This window comes from Fusarium subglutinans (genome assembly GCF_013396075.1).
Source record: "Fusarium subglutinans strain NRRL 66333 chromosome Unknown NRRL66333_c0000313, whole genome shotgun sequence".
Lineage (NCBI taxonomy): Eukaryota > Fungi > Ascomycota > Sordariomycetes > Hypocreales > Nectriaceae > Fusarium > Fusarium subglutinans.
This window is the reverse complement of record NW_023502376.1, coordinates 21,765-40,704: the sequence shown is the minus strand read 5'-3', so window position 1 is coordinate 40,704 and position 18,940 is coordinate 21,765. Positions and strand designations below refer to the sequence as shown.

The window sequence follows — 18,940 nt, the reverse complement described above, 5'->3', positions numbered from 1 at the left end:
AATATATTATTTATAGAGTTATATTATAATATATATATAGAAATATAAACTTAAGGTTATATTTCTTTATATACTTCTTAGTCTTTTTCTTTTATAATACCCTAGGGCTTATAATAAGATTTATTAGTTATTATAAAAGCTTATAGGTAAAAGCTTATATTAGGAAAAAAAGAATATTATATTATTATTTATTATCTATATTTTTAGCCTAAAGCTTAACCTTATAGGCTGTAGTTATTTTATATTAAAATATAGTTATATTTTTAGTAGTATATATACTACTATTATATACTTAAACGCTTTAAGGTCTTCTTTATATGCTTCTCCGCTGTATATACTATATAGTATAATTATAATTATAAAATATATAATCTTGGTATAGTAATAAACTACTACGGTTAGTGTAGGTTATGATTTTAACGTAGTTTGTCTCTTTATTTTAAGGGGCTTTTATAGCTATTATAGTATTATGTTTACTTTACTTTACTTTTGTATTACTCTTTTAATATTATTTTACTTGATTAATATAATATTTATTAAGGGTTATAATAATATAGAGGGCTATATTTTAATATCTTCCTTATATATTAACCTTTATTAAGCAAAGCTATACTCAAAGAGTAACTAAAGAATAAAGTAAAAAAAGCACTTTCTGGCTTTGCCTCTTTAAAGTAAGTTATTCAAGGTTTTAATAACATCTCCCAGAGGATCTTGATACTGAGTCTAGCGTCAATTCACCCAACAACAATGACCATGACACATGCCGTGTACGGCTTGTATGCTCATCCACAGTACTTTGAGCCACTCAGAGAAGAGGCCAACCACACTCTTCGTGGTAATAGATGGGATAAGACATCTTTAAACCGACTACATAAACTGGACAACTTTTTCACAGAATTACAGCACTTCAACCCAGTATTCCTTTGTAAGTCTGATCGGATACCTACGGAAGGATACCTGTTTTCTATGACAGATATAAGCAACACTGCGTTCGGGTACGGAACGCATCCACGTCCTGGACGGCTCTAAACGTCGAATAAGATGAAACTTACCTTGGCAATTTTTCTTTTACATTATGACTTTAAATCGCCAGGTGGGAAAGGCAGGCCGCGAAATATGATACCTGATCCAAGAGCGAGGGTATGGGTCAGGAGGTGATCAATGGCGGCGGATTAATTCATGTATGGATCGTTTTGATATTTTGTAAGATCTTATCACCCATCTTGGTTCTGGTTTTGTCAGCAGTCAAAATTCGGTAGTGGCATTCTACTACATGTTCCTAAACTCAATTTATTCCTACCCGAATTACTCAATTCATCCTCGTCCACCTATAACCCATCTATTCTTGACTACAATATCTAGAAGTAGACCAATGAAAATACTGCTTTTTTCGTTGCTTCTATAAGCCTGCGGATTGTGTCTTCTTCTTCACCATACTCTCTTCCCAAGAACTCCAAGAACACCTTGTCTGTGCTGTATCTCCTTGCATTAGCTAGCCGTATCGGCGACCAGCCATTACTGCATTCAAACGTTGGGTCTGCCCCATTTGCAAGCAGCATTTTGGCAATGGCTATGTTTCCTAACTCTACTGCCCGCAAGAGAGGCGTCCGATCTACATGTACTTGACCTATTCTGTTGCTGCCATCACGCATCATGGGATATTCGTCTTGCTTTACATATCGGTTTATGGCTTCGACCACAGGTGAAGAATGATTGCGAGACGTCCATATTTTGCATGGCTTCTCTTGAGGCATCCAAGCAATGCTCAGGTGTTTTCTTGTTTGATAAGGATGAGCGAAGAGCTTCGACCCGCTATCAACTCCGAAGAACTCATAACCAGAAATGGGAGGCATTCCTAGCTCGTAGGCTGAGTACTTTATGCCGGTCCAAATGAGCCGATACTCATAGTTGAGATTTTGGCTGAGATTTGGAGTGTTTTGGAGGAGTGTCTTCACACACGAGATAGAGCTGGTGCTCTGGGCTCCCTCTATACCCCATTCCAACGCAGTACAGCCTCCCTTGTCTCGCAGTCCAGGGTTAGCTCCACCCCTAATCAGTAGTGAAAAGGTCCTCGTATGGCCTCTAAGAACAGCCCAATGTAACGGTGTCGCCCCAGAATGGTCTTGTATGTTGGCGTTGGCCCCTTCTTTAAGCAAGATCTCAGCTGTATGCACGTGCCCTCTTTCAGCAGCGTACAGCAACGGCGTTCGGCCGTAGACATCGACTGAATTTATGTAGAAGATACCAGGTCCTGCAAGAAATTTGTTTAGCGGGATGTCCAATCCATGTCTCGCCAACATGTGCACAAGGTTGATTTGAAGAGGTGGCCTTTCGCGTGAGTTCCCAAATACGGCGTAGTATGCTTTAGTCCAATGTTCCAGAAACTTACTGGAGGGCCAGTCGGAACCCACAGCCAGTAATGGTAGGCTTTTCTCTAGATGGACTATCCAGTATGTGGAAACATAGGAGAACAAAGGGAAATCAGAAAGTAGTTTTTCGCTGGGTGCGTCGGGGAAATCGTCCGGTGGGTGAAGATCCGGGTCTTGGAGACGTACCCATTCCTCCATAAGCATATATTTCACGCATAAGCTGTATATATGCTGATGTCCGAACTCCATGTTTGTGATACGCCATCTCGGCCACATTGTCATAGGCATTGCAGGCCCAGTATTGAAGAAGTCCTTGACTGACTGATGAATGAATTGCACTGTTCGTGCAGTGGAAGATGAAATGGTTTCAGCCAGTCCATGAGTAAGGATTCTGAGTCTCTTTTCCAGTTTCTCGTCGTTTTCAATATACTCCGGACTTTTTTTAACCTCTTCCAGTGACGTGGGCAGAGGATCGATGTTAAGAGCTATAGCCCACCGTATCTCGTCTAGATGCAAAGGCCGCTCAGCACAGCTCATCAACTGCATCAACTTGATAGCTTCTGGCGTCCTTGAAATTTCTTTTACTATTCCGCTATACATCTCGTTTAAATCCTGGGGTAATCTTTCGATTATCGCATGGATCATACGAGCCGCAGTAGCGGGGCTGCCTTCCAGGTCAAGGTCGAGAATTTGATCAACAACGAGCCGGGCCCAGATAAAAAGGCCATTAGAGCTGAGAGCAATGCGATCAGGCAATCCTTTGAGAACTGGATTGTTGTAACCGGAGAATTGGGCGCGAACATAGGTGAGTATATCTTCCCTGTTTTCCTTCTCAGCATGGATTTCAAAGCCGCTCTCCCAGTTCTGGACCGGATAATGACGACAGGAAAAACATATATGAAGCGATGAGCGAGAAGATGGGCCTTGCAGTATATCTTTGAAGTGACGAATCGCAAGCTTTGCATTCTCAGCCCCGCTCTCGTCGAGTGCATCAACAAATATCCAGACTGGACGGCCTTTGAGCACATCGGCAATTGAGCACTTGAAGACATTCTGAAGCTCATCAAGCTCCCAGTCCCAAGCAGCTCCCGGTTTTCCAATACCGTCTCGTCGTTGTTGGAATGTGTTGACTAGGTTACCTAATGCATCAGGCATCTCGGAAAGGAGTTGATGCAAAAGTGACCGGAAGAGGCCCAATGGGCTTTTTTGCAACCCGTCGCCACGCCCATGAAAGAAAAAGGACATGATCAAGCCATGTTTAGCCGCTGAAGAAGACTTCACCTCCCGCAAGGCGAAGTGTAGCAAAGTCGATTTCCCCGAGCCCGGCTTTCCTTTAATCCAGAGCAGGTCCCGATGCGAAGATATCCAGCTTTTCCATCGCCCATGTCCAAGCAGCCATTTGCAGGTTCCTCCGGTAGCTATCTTAACAGCATTGGACCGGTCGTTCATGGTCGGGTATGCCAGCGATCGGAGACAGTCTTGCACAAGCGACTGCGAGGTGTCGGTAGGCCTGCTTAGTCTGTCAGTCTAGGACTCTGCGTGATCGATCAGTCAGTTGGAGCCCACTGACGTATTGAAAACTTGGTATCCCACATGCTGATCCCTGAACACTTGGTTCTGGACAGTATCTGCATTAACAGTTGTAGTAGACGGCGATGCCATACTTCAGGTCAAACCTCGTTTCTCAAATTAGTCGTAGACGTGAATGCCTAATGGCGGCCTGAATCCTTTTAATCCCGAGCCTTGTTTCTGCTGACGCCGGCCCAGCCCACCTGAGCGGCACACACTGTCCCAGTTGATTAAGCGCCCAGTCGACGCCCAATTTATGTTTATCCAATCAACTTCCCATGGCCAAGGATTGCTTCAACCCGATCAACAGTAACTGGCCAACCAGTGCGGCTTGGACTTCAGCGGGGTGGAGTCGCTTTTTCAGCTTTTCGACAGTACTGGAGCCTGATTTACGTAGACAACGGCAAAATTATAAATTCAAAGACGGTTTTCTGAGGGCATCTTTCGTCTTAAGCACGAGTCTTCTCTTTCTTGACCGTAGAGAGACAGAAAGAGAGCAAGCAACATCAATAGCAATATGTCACAGCTTGGCCTTCAGCAGCTTTCCAGCCCCGAGGATGCAGATCTCGAGTGCGTCTCGCAGCTGACACTTCCCCGCATTCCCAGGAGGCATCTAACTTTCATCGCAGTATCGTCTTTGTCCATGGACTATTCGGAAACAGAATTAGTACTTGGTCAAAGAACGGCGTCCTTTGGCCCAAACAACTCCTTAGTCAGGACCTGTCAAAGGCTCGCATTTTTACATTCGGCTACGACGCGGATGTGACTAAACGCAACCTCAATGAAGAGGTCACCAAGGGGACTATGGAGTCTCATGCGGCTGACTTGTGTGAGAGGTTGGCTGGGTATCGAGCTAAGACGGAAACAGTGAGCTCACAATGCTCTGCCTTACTACCAAATAACTAACGAAACGCTCAGTCCGATCGCGCATTGGTGTTTGTTGCACATAGCCTTGGAGGATTGGTCTGTGCTTCGGTGAGAGCTTCTGTTCCTAGGTATTTTACAACCTTTGCCGCTAATCATATATTACTTAGGCGATAGTTAAAGGCGCTTTGGGTGATGGAACTGACAACCCATCACTCATTACTGACAAAACTCGCGGCATGGTCTTCCTAGGCACGCCCTTTTATGGCTCACCTGTGGCTTCTTGGGGTAAAATAATAAGCTCCATGGTCAACATCATTCATGCCACCGACCCTCAGAAAGTCAAAGATCTCGATCAAAAGTCAGAGAAGCTACATATCCTGGCCGAGTCCTTTGCTTCAGCATTGCATCAACGTATCAGAGATAAGAAGGAAATTCGTGTGGCTTTCTTCCATGAAACCAAGAAGCTGCATGGCTTTTTAGTAATTTGCCCCATATATCATTTGTTATCTAGAAGTTAATTCGATTTTTTAGGTTGTACCCGAACGAAACTCATGGATTTCGGGGTTCTCAGACCATTCTTCTATTAACGCAGATCACTCTAGCATGACGAAGTTTGCTGATGAAGACAGTCCTGGCTATCAAAGTGTTCTTGCCGCGATACGCAAAGTCTCCGCAAGCCCAGAAGACGAGGCTAGCCCTACAGTATGTGTTCCCTCCTCAAAAGGCTCCCAGCCTCACAATCTCTTAGTCAAAGGCTGCGGGTTTTGTCAATAATAACTGGGGTGAGATCAAGAACCAGGTACTTGGTGATCAGACCATTCACGGCGGTATGACATTCAATTGAAGAAGAAAGAACCACAGTTTATATTATGTTAAGCCAATGGATACGTCGAGAAAGTGAAAGCTCGATGGTAAGCAGAACATTTGGGCCACGTAGGCATAGAGTACCGTATTTCCGGGATTCAAATGCAACTACATGATCTCGATTGGCCTAGATCTGAGAAGCAGGATCGGTAGTGTCGCATGGATAGATACAATCAGAGAACGTCGAAGACTACGTAATAACGCATTACATATTAGGTAGGATACCAAAGTCTACCCATCCATCTCATTAAGGTGATATACCTCAGTACCTCGTTTCCACGTCACATCTATCGTCAGCACCTCCGGTTGAATATTTCTTATTCCCTCATATGCCACTACCAACTCCCATTCTCACCCATCCCAGCCGCTCCCCAATTCATCGAACCCCAGTTGAGCTGACTCATATCCACTGTCAACGGCGCACCACCCGCCATATATGGTGTCGAGGTAACGGGATCAAACCCAGGCTGTGCACCCATGTTAAAGAACACACCCGGGTCACCAAAGCCAAACGGTATCTGAAGCTGAACACCGTCCATTTCCATCCCAGCAATCCCCTGAGCTTGCGATCCAGTTGTCTCGTTTCCATCCAAAGACATATCCGCTGTCTTTTTGTTGATAAAGTCCACCAACTCTGGTGTCTCTATCTCCCTTTCCGCTTGGTCATGAGCCTTCTTTACTGTATCCCAAGCAAATAGAACAATATTCGCAAATGGCTTGAAGATGGGGTGCCATCTATCGGCATCTGCTCCCTCATACCGAGCTTGATAGTTATCCTTCATAACTTTCCATCCCTTTTCCGCAACGCTGCTGAAAGGCTGAGTTTTCAAGTGCTGGATAATTCTTATGTAGGCTGGAAAAGGGAAGTAGAGTTGCAAAAACCACCGGAAGCCTTTCGTCAAGGGTGAACTAGATAGTTTGGCATCACATTCGAGCCAATCGATGGCGTAGGAGACTGCTGCTTCATGGTTGGCTTGGTTGTACGTAGTTGACGATTCGAGATAGACCAGAAAGTCGTTCATCAAGCGGCATGTTGCAATACTACTCCTCGCCGTCCACAAAGTCATGTAGTGAAGACGGTTGTCGGCATCACAGAACTTGAGATACTTTTCCTCTACCATTTTCTCCAAAGCATCAGCTCCACCTTCAGGAAGCTTCTTAGCCAACGGCTTCATGAGCGGATTCGTGAACGCGATATAAAACGGACTGTTCCGAGTATACTCTCCAAGCTCGCTTCTCACGACAGCAAATATAGCTTCAGTAGCTTGTTCTTGGACCTTTGGCGGACTTTTTGTTTCCTCCCGAAGTTCAGAATCACTGACGTTCATGGGCAAAGCGCAATCCCATCCTGGGGCTAGACTCGTAGGCTTATGATCTCCCAAAGCGCTAACTCGAGAGTCGAAGAGGACAAGTGACCACCAAAGTCTTCGGCGCATTTCTGCTTCGAGAACGCTGCTTCTAGCGTTGATGTTTTCGCTTTGGAGACCCATTCGTTGAGCGATGCGTATTGCGACGGCGAGCGTGCTTGAGATGGACTTTGGGTGGCTAGCTGAGCGGACAGACACCTGAGGTAGTTAGTGAATTGTGTTAGTAAGAGTCGGTTTAGATAAACGGCTTACTAGATAGAGAAATAATGCAGTCAAGCAATCTCGACTACCCGTACGGAGGAAGTTGCTGTTCAACAACGCCTGCTGACATGCAAACTGAAATCTTGTCGAGAGTTCCTCCTTGGTCTGTTTAAATATGGTCTCACACTCCTCAGCGGTAAGACTTAGTATAGCCATACAGTAGATACCAAACATGAGAGCTTCAAGAGTCGAAGGAATCTCTTTGAGATTTGACGCAGCTTCGACAATGCGACCCTGCAAAGTAGGTGTATGCGTGACTTTGAGGAGAGGGTTGACGTTGTCGAGGTATACCTGCCAGAGCCTGAAGAGTTGAGCGGGTTCTGGGTGGAGAGTGTATAGCTCAACGGATGTTTGTCGAGAGCCGAAAAGCATATGTTCATCATTGCTGAATGATTGATCGTGGGCGTTACGGAAAGTGTCGAAGAAGCTGTCGCTAGGATCTCGATACTAAACATAGGTTAGTCATTTTTCTAGTGGAAGATTATTGTGATATTATTACCCCTTGCCGCATTGCATGCCAAATGTTTCTACCTTGGTCAGCTCAAACTCAATAAGTTGTTGAGGACGTCGACTCACTTGACCTCAGCTACACCCTCAGCTCTCCCCTGTGGCCCCTCCTCATCCCTGTCAGAGTTATAATCGTTCGGCGAACTCTTCTCTGTCCCATTGTCCTCATGAAGAGGATCAAATTTGACATTATTCTGCTTCATCAACTCCTCATACCTCCTCAACCTATCCAACAGCTCACGCTCAGGAAATCGTCGTCTTCTTTGACGAGGCTGAGTAGCTGGGACGCATTGAACTCCATGTTTGACACAGTTTGAGCAGGGAAACGTGCGGTCGCATTTTACTTTGCGCTGTTGGCAGAGAACGCAAGCGAGGACCCGATGGGGCTTGGGCTTTGATGAGTCTGGGGTAGACATGGTGATTTCGGGACTTTGAAAGCCCGAGGAATACTTTTTTCGTATAAAAGTCTGGTTCCCTTTGGGAGAAAGAGGTGGGTTTAATATGCAGGGTTGAGTTGGGCGTCGAGACTTTTCGTATCAGAGGAATGTGTCGGGCTTTTCTAAGTCCCGAGGCGTCTCCACTTTTGTGCTTACTTGCTGACTCGTGAAGCTATCTCGGTCTTTACTATTGTCCGACTACCAATTTTCCTATCACGCCTCCTCAACATGACAGTCAATTGGACAATTCAGGAATAATACTGATCACTCGGGGCATAATATTGAGCCGTATTACTTCACATGGAATGCTCAGTTATGGTGGTGTTGGCTCCGAGACAAATTGCTTACCCGGTACTTTTCTATTGACATAGGCGTGGAGTCTTTACTGGCGAGATGGTGGAATCAATAAGATATATTTGTGATATTAGCGAGTGTAGGGTTACTCCTGGAGGAGTCTGGGTAAATCAAACGGATTCCATGTCTGGTCAACGCAAGACATACGTTTATCAGCGTCACACCAACTCTGACGTCAAGACTATGATGCATGGTGACTCGGTGAGTGATGTCACGAAAGCAAAGAATATTCATATGCCAGCCACGTCTCAAACAACACCTTGATAGACAAATTCTCACTATTTCCTATAGTTCCTTCGATCAAGCTCCGACTCTCATTCGTCAATTAATTAGACCTATCTTACTATCTCAGCCACTATGCCCAACTATACCGGAAAATGCGTCTGTGGCAACGTCAAATACAGCGTTTCATTGGACTCACCCGATGACGCACGAACATCACTTTGTCATTGTGGAAGTTGCAAAAGGGCATTTGGAACCAATTTCGGACTCACAACAAAGGTTTATAACCTTCCTTTACTCAGGTTAACCCGCTGACAATATGCAGGTCGCACTCGATGGCTTTAGCTACGACCAAGGCAAGCCAAAGACCTTCAAGCAGGAGAATGGCGTAGTTCGGGAGTTTTGCGACAATTGCGGTGCTTTTATCTGTGAATATGGCGAACAAGCTGCGGACAAGTTTCGATACATCATGTGGGGAACTTTCGACGAACCCGACAAGTTCCCTCCCAAGGGAGAGTTCTTCTGCAAGTATAGAGAGACTTGGATGCCAGAAGTACCAGGTTAGTTGACTGTTTTAATTTAAAGTGAAAGTACTGACTGTTAGACAGATATCTTTCACAAGAATGAGATCAAGGACTAGGCAAGGGACCAGAATGAGCTGCCAATATGCTTTTTATGGCCATCAAGATTCACTGCTGGAGAACTGTCGAGTACTATAAATACCATGCTTGCCACTTTCTATATCTCTATCATGACTCAGACTATCTTAATCTTCTCCCAAGTCACTTCATCAGTAACAGCCTCTCCCTGCATAGCGCCATGTACATATGCCTCTCCAATGAGACAATACTCATCTCTCTCTCCTGTCTTTCTCAAAATCAGCGGGGCAGGAGATCCAGAGATAATCCAAAGCTCATCCCCGGCTTGAGTCGAATCATGTCCCATGCCCAAATACCCCGTATCAGTGAGAAAAGCCCTGCGGTAAATCCACGTCGACGCCATGATATTACCAGGTGGCATAGCATGCTTTGACAGTGGTTCCACAAGTTTCTGTAGCTCCTCCTCACCACAACCATCACTATCTTGAGGTAAAGTGTCCGAGCTGGCACAAAGGGATTTGAGGAGCTTTGTGCTGGGGAATATACTGTTAGGGAATTTGACACCTATTTCGTCCAGGTATGCCATGTCGCTAATTGATTGAAGGACCAGAGAATGGCCGGCAGCGGCTGACTCTGCTTCCTGGAATAAATACTGTAGCGGACGTACGAAATCATGCGCAACGGCCCTCTGAAAGTCCTCCAGCCGAATGAGCTTCGAGGGCCTATTTGTGAAGTCAGTATCCCAAATCAGAGTTCTCCAAAGAACCTCGTCTGCATGCTGGTTGGTGTATGGATAGGTCTCATCCATAGTAAGTAGAATGTCGCCGAGCATCTTAAGGCGGCCTTGAAGGCATTCAAGAAAACCTTCACCAATCTTCTGGACTGTGCCGAGGCGAAAGCCAAAGACGCGAAGGACCTCTCCAGTGATGGTGAATGGATATGGATTGGGGGAATGGGGAACGTGTTTCGAAGAATTGAAAGTGCCTATAGATCTGAAGTTTGGTCCATGGACACTATTGTATAGAACCGGTGGATAGTCAGGAACCCAAGATGGAAGGCCTGGTGTTTCCCGCCTGCTGGGGTCCTTGACTAGGCTTAGGTAGACAAGAGAATCAGTCGTCTCGATGATGTTGCAGGCGACGTTTCGCAGCAAGTCTTTGGTTTCGATATCGTAATCTGGCTCGAATACCAAGGGCAGAGAAACCCCCTCTTGAGCTGCCATGTGCTTCAAGATACCATTCCACCCGTAGATGGAGTCCCGAGGATCTGTCGCCTTCATCCCAAAGGTTGAGAATAGCACGCGTAGGGGAACCATCGCCGAGGGCTTTGCATGATGCTTTGCGAGGCCAGCCTCCAGATCAATCATGGCAAGGACACCGGTCCACTCACTCTTCTTGCCTTTGCACCATTCACGAAGTAACTGAATTCTCTCTGCATGAAAGATGTTGATCCCGCCACGAAGGTAAATACCAGGCCTGTCTTTAGGAATAAGGTCCGCTACAGATTGGAAGAACCCGCTGTAGTGCAGAAATGCCGCCGTGTAACCCACGTAGTCAAAGACCATGAATCTGCCGCTACATAGAATGACCACGTCGCTAGTGAGGGAAACTTCCTGGATGATCCAGACCCGGGTAAACCAATTACTCATGTAGAGCGCGACCAAGCCAATAGCTTCTTCCTGGTCAACAGGGTCCATACCATAGCGCTCCGGCATGGTTGACAAATCAGAGCTGAAATCCCAGGTCTGCGTCCGAATCATGCGAAGCGTCTCAGGAACCGACGCAGCGCCGAGTCTCTCAACTGCTCTGAGTCCAGTCTCTAGCTCGGGGAAGGCCTTTCCAAGCCAGACAATAACGCGGTTTGCCTTTCCGTAGATTTGGTTCATGACGGAGACCTGTGGAGATCGCTCGTTGGAGTTGGACTGGTTGATACACAGCGCGTCTATCCAGATGGGAGTTTCTGAGCACGAGACCTGTAATTCAACAAGAGCATCATAAAGGTTCGCCTGGACCTCGAATGATAGCCCATTCAGAAGTATTGTTGTGTTGGTAATCTTATCGGTCAGTTGGGGGCTGTCTCGCGGTGAACCCCAAGTGTAAGACAGGGCATTGTAGGGGAGGTCTGAAGCTCCGAAGAGGGGGTGTTTCGTGAGGGTGACACTGGGGACTTGGGTCTTTGTGTCCGGATGAATGTCCGTCGAGAGAGTCGCCAGGCGGAAGGACTCGGTATCGAGCTCATCCGAGTAATATTGCGCCATGATTATGAATCTTGATGTAGAATGTAGATGGAGATGTGCAGAAGAGGGGTAACAAGAGCTCCTCCTCTAGACTAATCCTAGGGATCGAGGGTGCTAGTAGCCCTATAAGGCGGCCTAGGGTCTTTTTGATATCCCCTGCATTTTGTAACCAGTGAAATATAATGGAACCGGGGAAAGGTCGGTTAATGGCAAGTCAACCGCTCCCCTCGTATCTCTCTCAGGGTATCAGCCAAAAAGACCATGAGCTGACTTGTGATAAGGTGGTCTACTATATTAGCTTGGCTGGGCGTAGTGGTAGGTAAGCGGCCCAATCACAGTAAGCATGTCTTTTCACACCTGAGGGGAGACAGTGAAAGTGGATGGACAGATTGACTATGTAACATTGTGATGTTTCGGAAGTTTACCGCTAGCTTATTCAGGCTCACGAGAGTAACATTTAGTTCTCTGAGGTTACAGCGTCAAGCGGGTTGTCAAATTGATTGGCACGTGCAGAGTTATCTGTGGCCTTATGGTAAGCTTGAAGATGTGAGAATCTTCCACGAACTATAGACTGAATAATAGTAATTTAGGGAATAAGACAGCAGAGAGCTTTAGTATAAACATGTAACCAAACTGATAACAAGTGCAAGTAAACGTGGGGGCCTTGAATGGACTAAGCATCTTCCATGATAAATCTCTTATAACAATCCTGCAGTTGATATCAGTTAGTATAATCTCCAAGACTGCAACAGAAGGACAGACAATATGTCAACATACCTGGAACTTTGGATCTCCTTTGTCCTGATACGCAATACCGGTGTACTCAGTATCAGGAAGGGCAAGCTCCCACTTCTTAACAACCTCATCATCAAACCGAAACACAACCTCTTGCCTCGTATTACCCCAGCTAAACGTCATCCCAGCAATCTTCCCCTCCCATGGCCCCTTCACTTCCCACTTGACCAACCGCGCTCTACTCAGGGCACTAGCAAAACTAACGTTATTCCAGTCAAAGTTCCACGACACCCAGCGCATCGCGTCCTTTGCAGCGTTGGGTCTCTTGTCGACCTGTGCGAAGCCAATCTCCTCCTTTGGTTCTTTTCCAAGGAGCATTGCTGCGGAAAAAACTGGGAGGGCTTCGAATGTTGCTTCTTCAGCGGTGGGTTCAGTGTCATCTTGGACGTGCACGCGGAGAACTTTGTCTTGTTCGGACCACGCCATGCAGAGGGGCAGTGGGGGAGGTGGCTGTTTTCTGCCGAGTGGTTGTGCTATGATGGCAACGGCCCTTTTGTAGACGCCAGTCCATTCCATGATCTCTCGCATCATCTTCATGTCTATACGGGAGCCACGACTGCCGTACTTGGGACTCTTTCGTTTGGGACCATAGTTACTGATTCTATCAGCATGGGATATAATTATCATGGTAATCCTACTTACTGGATAGCCACTGCTACAGGAGATCCATTGTATCCAGTCCATACCACAGAGCCGCTCACACCAGCCTCAGTATACGTCAGATACTCAAGCTGATGCTGTTTCAGTATAGGATTGACGAAGCGTCCTGTACTGCGTGTAGGCGGCTCGCCAGGTTTGGCGGTGGTCAAATAGCTGGAGATATTGCAGATGCCTTCCAGTCTTTCTTCCTCAGCAAGTCTTAGCGCGAATCCAAAGGCTGTTCTGGGAGGGGGATCATTATTGTTCTTGGGGATCATTATGATGCCAAAGTCATCAATGGCAGACTCCTCGTTAGGCTTGGTCGAAAAGACTTTGCTAACGCGAGTATCATTCTCAAGGATCTCAACCCCCTTGTGTTTCTCCCCAAGGTCAGACCACCAGGCCCGAAGGTTCTGGGTCCTTTTGCCGTTCTCATCCATAAGGTTGTGGCCTGCTGTGAAGATGATTGCTTTGTCCTGGCCAGGAATATTGACAAAGAAGCCATTGCCACCTTTCTCTACAACCAAGTGTCGTGTTAGTGATTGAATAAGCATTGAGATTCTTGGGATACTTGCCGGCTCCATCTTTGGTAAATCTTAGCTTCGCGACTGCTTGGCCGATAACAGAGTCACTGATAGAGTTGATACCATAACGAACTGGGTCTTTCTCTCGCTCTCTGCCAGCATCTCCGCCTCGACGGTCTCGGTGCCAGAGGTTCTGGGGAACTAATGATGATACCATCTTGTCTTGGCTTGACTGAAGTGAAGCAACAGGTGGATTGAAGATCTATCAGTCCGATTAGCTGCTTGTGGTGCCAGATAGCTGATTATTGACCTGTGACCAGTGGCTGCTACTTCAGCGGCGACCCCATGAGAAACTCTACCATTAACAACACCCCGCTCGAGGTTGCTTGGATCACAAGTCAGCTCAGCTTCACCGAGTTGCTGATCACCTACCGGATCCAACATTTTGTTGGAAGCAATTAGACCTCTCCTGTCAGATCAGCAACCTCCTCAATTTTTCATGCACCTGGTGAGCTCAGCTCTGACAAGTTGCTGATCACTTCCCTTATTCAGTTTCTCCCAGAAGCACTACGACCTCTCAAGCGAGGGCCGTGCCGTGCCGGCTATAACTCAACAAATAAGCCGAAATGGAGGTCACCCATTCACCAACTATTTGGGACTTTGGTCTGCTCAGCCAGCCTTTTGCAAACCATTTCTTCTCTTCAGGATAGCTGCATGGTATCAGCAGACAACATCAGACTCTGTGCAACGTCGCATAACTATACGCAACACCACCGTTATCAAGGTGGGGTTGGAAGAGAAGACGCGTACTGTGCGTTGCAGGGTCAAGATATGCAGGGAGTAGATAAATGCGGAGAGCTGAAAGGCAGGGTGATGTCACCTCGCAGTATTGGAGTCAAAGCACACCTTATGTCTAAGACTCGGACACCATCCTAGCTATGTAATTGGATAGATTTTTTCATAGCCGAAATCTCTACAGCAGCTTGCAGTTAAAGCGGCATGGTTCTGAGACAGCGACGTATGACGATGCTCTTTTTCGACGCCATAAATTGGGAGGCCATGCCACGGTATCAGACTACAGCATGGCAATCAAGTTCTTCGTACCTTTTTATCACAACATCCATATCACTAAATCTCTTGAGACCTGAGAATTCATCATGAGCGGTGAAATCAAAACTATCGCCCGTGCCCTTCACTCTGCGGGCCACAACACCCTTCCCAACGGCGATCTTACTTTCATCGACATTCAGGGCCGTCGTCTGGTCGAGAGGGTCTACGATGGCGAGGAGCTCAAGGACCAGCGGATGGTTGCCGCTGGACTGAGGGAGCACTCAACTGCAGCTTACGCTGTGGCCAAAGACAGGGTGAGTACATCAAATTGCAAGCGGAACTACTCTAATATGTGACGAATAGATCTTCGCTGTATACATCAATAGTGATGGTCTTATCAAGGCTAGTGAGTATGATGAGGATTCTGAGGAGTGGGATGAAGCCGAGCTCGAAGGCCTCGGTGACGTGTCTGTCCATGATCAAGGGCACGTCACTGTCGCAGGGCTCCCTAGCATGAACTTGGTCGTGTATCAGGCGCCTGATGGTGCTATCAAGACAATCAAGCACGATAAGGATTCCGATATGTGGACTGAGGAATTTGACATCCCTGGATCCGCAGCAACTGGAACTCCAATTGCTGGGTTTTCGACCGACGAGGCTCTCATTGTGAGCTTCTTCGGAGAAGATAACGAGATCCACGTTCACACTCGGGACTTTGAGTCCGGTGACTGGACTGGTAAGCATAGTTTAACCTTTCCCCTATTTTCAGTCATTCTAACTTCAAGCAGAGGACACTCTCCCTGATTCCTCTTTTGACGATACCGTCAATAGCCTCATCGTCGCCAAAGACAAAGACAGCGGCAACTTTGAGGCCTACGTCTTGGCCAATAACACGGTCTACAACATTACCAAGACCGGGTCTCGCGACACCGTCGGTTCTTTCAGCCAAGATGGAGACTTTGTGCCCTCTACTAAAGCCGAGTCTGGTGGATGCTACGGCAACAACTGGGGCAACTATTGCGGTGGTGGCTACAGATGCTATAGAGGCTGTAGCTGCGGCTGCGGCCAGGGCTACATGTGCGGTTGCTACAGTTGCGGCTGCGGATGCCCTCGTCCACGTTGCCAGCCTCGGTGGGGATGTTAGTTGGACAAGCGGATATGGATGATTCGCATTAAGATGCGCCGTCTTCTCGGTAGTGTGACATTTGAACTTACATTCACTCATAGATCCTATGGATCAATTAGTTATTCAGACTCCCTAGTGGGTGCTCAGATAACAATATACTCAATTTAACTCGGATACAAGTACTGAAGATTTCTTATGCCATGTCTCTCAAAGGGCTCATATGCTACTTATATCCCCAAACTCTACGCTTTACTCTGAGATTGATGTTTGACGACTCTTTAATGATTTTCATCGAACTGTAGAGTTCTTGGGCAATTGTGTGGGTAGTTTGCGTGCTGCCTGAAGTATTTACAAGAGTATCATTTTGAGTTGATAGACCTAGCACTGAGAGCTTTACCTCAAAAACAGGATCTAAAGACAAATCAACCAAAATCTCAGTAGGCAAAGCTTGAGCCAATGTTGCGACGGCATTGCTGAAGCAGGAGTTTGATAAGCATCAGCTCCAACGTAGATACCGAACCCAAAGACGGACTTGGAGCAGCTTGGGAACTATCCGCAGAGAATTCTGGCGACCTATTGCATGTGCTCGGATAGTCTGGACAACTGCCGAAAACACAAACTTCATGATAAGTCAAGCCATGACGACGATTTCGTTAAAGCGGCAAAGCACTGTCTGACAGATACTGTGGTCCTCGTATGACTGCATTGCATAAACGTTGAGGTTGTGTCGCAGTGCATATTGCATTCAATATTGCAACCCAACAAAAGCCGCGTCACCTCAGCCATCAACTTACAGACCGTTATTGTAAATCTTCAACGGAACAGGCCGGATATCTCTAGATTTGGATATAACAATGTCCACAGCCCTTTCGGGTATCATTTTGTGATTGTGGCGTGAATCTCGAAGCTGAAATGCAGTCTGAATATTGATCATGAGACTATTTGCCGAGCCAACCTTTTCCGTTTATCAGTCTCGGCTATATGGGATTTGCTGGTGTTCTACAGGGTCCCCCGTTGGTGGCGTTATTATACGAAGCCGAATTGTAAATTGACTTGTCACTCTTCTTCAGCTGCGAGTCGGTCATGCCGTTACCGAAAAAGTCCATGGGAAGCATGTAACCCATGGAAGAGCTTCAGAATGGCATGTGACGGAGAGACCGTGTAATGTAGGCGTTTACTCTCCTCGTGAAATCTCATCAAATATATCTCAATTCCGACAGCTACCTACTGAAGCATCGCTCTCCAAATCACATTCTTGCAATTATTGAACCTCTACGTCTTTGGGCTTCTAACATGGCAGACATCTTCATTGACGCCCGAAAGGGCTCTCTAACTTCCACCAAGCTAGACGCCTATCTAGCCAGCGGTGTTGACATCAACGCCCAAGACCCCAAGACTGGCTTCACGCCTCTCGGTATGGCAGCTAAGTACGGACGTCTCTCAGTCGTCAATCTTCTCCTCGACAAGAATGCCAACCCCAGAGCCATGAGCAAGCCTGGCATGACTCCACTGTACATTGCTGCCAATGGTAACGGCGACAGAGTCAATGTCGTGAGAAAGCTTCTTGAAAAGGGTGCTCAGGTCGATGAGACCAGCCCAGAAGTCGATAATGATACACCTTTGATGGTGGCCATTACTCACGCTAGAGACCCTGTTGTTGTGAACATGCTCATCGACGCCGGGGCTTCACTTCAGGTGACGAACACTAAGGGCGAGACGGCAAAGGTACTAGCTGAGCAGTCAGGTAATCCTGCTATCCAGCGTGCTGTTTCTCCACCTGGGCAGCAGATGGCAGGCCTCCCTGAACTGATCAATGCTTTGGTCAACTTTGTATTGTTCATTCTGGCGTATGTGAACAGTGGAGTCATCAACGGTGTGGTCAAGGGCGTGGTATCCAACTTGTACCATATTGGACGAGATCCGCCTGACCAGACTTTGGCTCAGGTAAGTTATACGAACTAGTCAGCGAAACATCTACTAACCCATGATAGGACTTGGGCAATCCTACTACCGTAGATGATTTCCAGAAGGGAGTCGAGAAGTATGTCGAGGATAGTGACCTCGGACAATTCTTCGCTCCCGGCAATGATTATCTACAAAAGGTTGCTGAAAAGGCAATGGAGTTGAAGGAAGATCCAAGCAATCCTCTCAAAGATCCCGAGCAGATGAAAGGTCTGGTTAAGCTTGCCTTGTATCAACCGATCTTCTACTGTGGTACGTCATCCCCTCATGAATTGAGGAAGCACTAACTTACTCTTCACAGATGACAGTGGTTCAATGCAAGCCAACATACTCGACGCCAACGGTAAAGTCGTCAGCACAAGAATGGAAGCCATGAGGAGTCTAGTCCAGCGTATGGCCCGTATCGCAACCCGTCTTGTCCCCGACAACTCGGGTGCCCATCTGCGCTTCATCAACAGCGATGATCAAGGTAATGACCTCACTGCTGATCAGATAGATGCTCGTATACAGTTCCAACCAGGTGGTGGTACCAACATAGGCACAAACCTCAAGAAAAAGGTTTTGGAGCCGCTGGTCTTTAAGAAGCTTGACCAGGATGGCAAGTTGGACAGACCGTTCCTTGTTCTCACTATCACAGATGGTGAGCCGAGTCCTGAGCCTATTGATACGTTCAAGAAGACGATTGAGGAGTGTGGACGGCGCCTGGAACAGAAGGACTATCCCCAGGAATGTAAGTGGCACTTAGCCTGTATTAAAGAATATGCTGACGAGGGTGACTAGCAACAATGTTCCTTATCAGCCAGGTTGGCAATGACCCGCATGCTGATAAGTTCCTCGACTCACTGTCGGGTGACACTGCAATTGACCGGGTTCTGTTCCGCAGTTCGGGTATGTTTTGCATTGCCAAGAAGGGTTTATAAGCTAACAGATAATTAGAGCGTCTGCACGAGAAGTATGCTGAACTTCGGGACAATGAGGGAGAACTCGAAGAATGGGTAAGACTCTTCTCTTTTTAACCACTTTTTAGCGCATTAACTAACCAACGACACTATAGCTTTTCAATATCCTGATGCAGCCTATTACTGGATGATGATTATGTGCATTCCATGGTGTTCGCCTTCTGGGATCGGTAGTCTTGATGGGAGTTGTCAAACGACATTTGCTTCATATCCTTGCCGATATCACTACCACT

At 46.8% G+C, this 18,940-nt stretch overlaps 8 protein-coding genes across 8 annotated transcripts; 4 read left to right on the top strand and 4 right to left on the bottom strand.

The window, feature by feature from the left end:
* Positions 1–1,358: 1,358 nt before the first annotated feature.
* Positions 1,359–4,031, bottom strand: FSUBG_13162 (ankyrin repeat-containing protein; the record flags this gene model as incomplete). The annotated part of the gene is made up of 2 exons (XM_036678025.1): positions 1,359–3,879; positions 3,940–4,031. 2 exons carry the CDS (start codon positions 4,029–4,031, stop codon positions 1,359–1,361), a joined length of 2,613 nt encoding a protein of 870 aa, XP_036531388.1.
* A 424-nt stretch (positions 4,032–4,455) lies between these two features.
* On the top strand, positions 4,456–5,649 carry FSUBG_13161 (uncharacterized protein; the record flags this gene model as incomplete). Its single annotated transcript, XM_036678024.1, has 5 exons — positions 4,456–4,508; positions 4,568–4,767; positions 4,980–5,284; positions 5,337–5,507; positions 5,554–5,649. 5 exons carry the CDS (start codon positions 4,456–4,458, stop codon positions 5,647–5,649), a joined length of 825 nt encoding a protein of 274 aa, XP_036531387.1.
* Positions 5,650–6,004: 355 nt separating this feature from the next.
* On the bottom strand, positions 6,005–8,220 carry FSUBG_13160 (C6 transcription factor; the record flags this gene model as incomplete). The annotated part of the gene is made up of 4 exons (XM_036678023.1): positions 6,005–7,234; positions 7,289–7,744; positions 7,797–7,824; positions 7,874–8,220. The coding sequence occupies 4 exons, from the start codon at positions 8,218–8,220 to the stop codon at positions 6,005–6,007; spliced, it is 2,061 nt and encodes a 686-aa protein (XP_036531386.1).
* A 916-nt stretch (positions 8,221–9,136) lies between these two features.
* Positions 9,137–9,457, top strand: FSUBG_13159 (DUF636 domain protein; the record flags this gene model as incomplete). Its single annotated transcript, XM_036678021.1, has 2 exons — positions 9,137–9,377; positions 9,426–9,457. 2 exons carry the CDS (start codon positions 9,137–9,139, stop codon positions 9,455–9,457), a joined length of 273 nt encoding a protein of 90 aa, XP_036531385.1.
* A 116-nt stretch (positions 9,458–9,573) lies between these two features.
* On the bottom strand, positions 9,574–11,673 carry FSUBG_13158 (heterokaryon incompatibility 6 OR allele; the record flags this gene model as incomplete). Its single annotated transcript, XM_036678020.1, has 1 exon — positions 9,574–11,673. One exon carries the CDS (start codon positions 11,671–11,673, stop codon positions 9,574–9,576), a length of 2,100 nt encoding a protein of 699 aa, XP_036531384.1.
* Positions 11,674–12,325: 652 nt separating this feature from the next.
* Positions 12,326–13,827, bottom strand: FSUBG_13157 (uncharacterized protein; the record flags this gene model as incomplete). Its single annotated transcript, XM_036678019.1, has 4 exons — positions 12,326–12,361; positions 12,430–13,048; positions 13,090–13,603; positions 13,719–13,827. 4 exons carry the CDS (start codon positions 13,825–13,827, stop codon positions 12,326–12,328), a joined length of 1,278 nt encoding a protein of 425 aa, XP_036531383.1.
* Positions 13,828–14,767: 940 nt separating this feature from the next.
* On the top strand, positions 14,768–15,922 carry FSUBG_13156 (uncharacterized protein; the record flags this gene model as incomplete). Its single annotated transcript, XM_036678018.1, has 4 exons — positions 14,768–14,974; positions 15,024–15,396; positions 15,449–15,709; positions 15,888–15,922. 4 exons carry the CDS (start codon positions 14,768–14,770, stop codon positions 15,920–15,922), a joined length of 876 nt encoding a protein of 291 aa, XP_036531382.1.
* Positions 15,923–17,079: 1,157 nt separating this feature from the next.
* On the top strand, positions 17,080–18,838 carry FSUBG_13155 (ankyrin repeat; the record flags this gene model as incomplete). The annotated part of the gene is made up of 6 exons (XM_036678017.1): positions 17,080–17,730; positions 17,778–18,000; positions 18,050–18,478; positions 18,529–18,636; positions 18,685–18,743; positions 18,803–18,838. The coding sequence occupies 6 exons, from the start codon at positions 17,080–17,082 to the stop codon at positions 18,836–18,838; spliced, it is 1,506 nt and encodes a 501-aa protein (XP_036531381.1).
* Between the last annotated feature and the right edge of the window lie 102 nt (positions 18,839–18,940).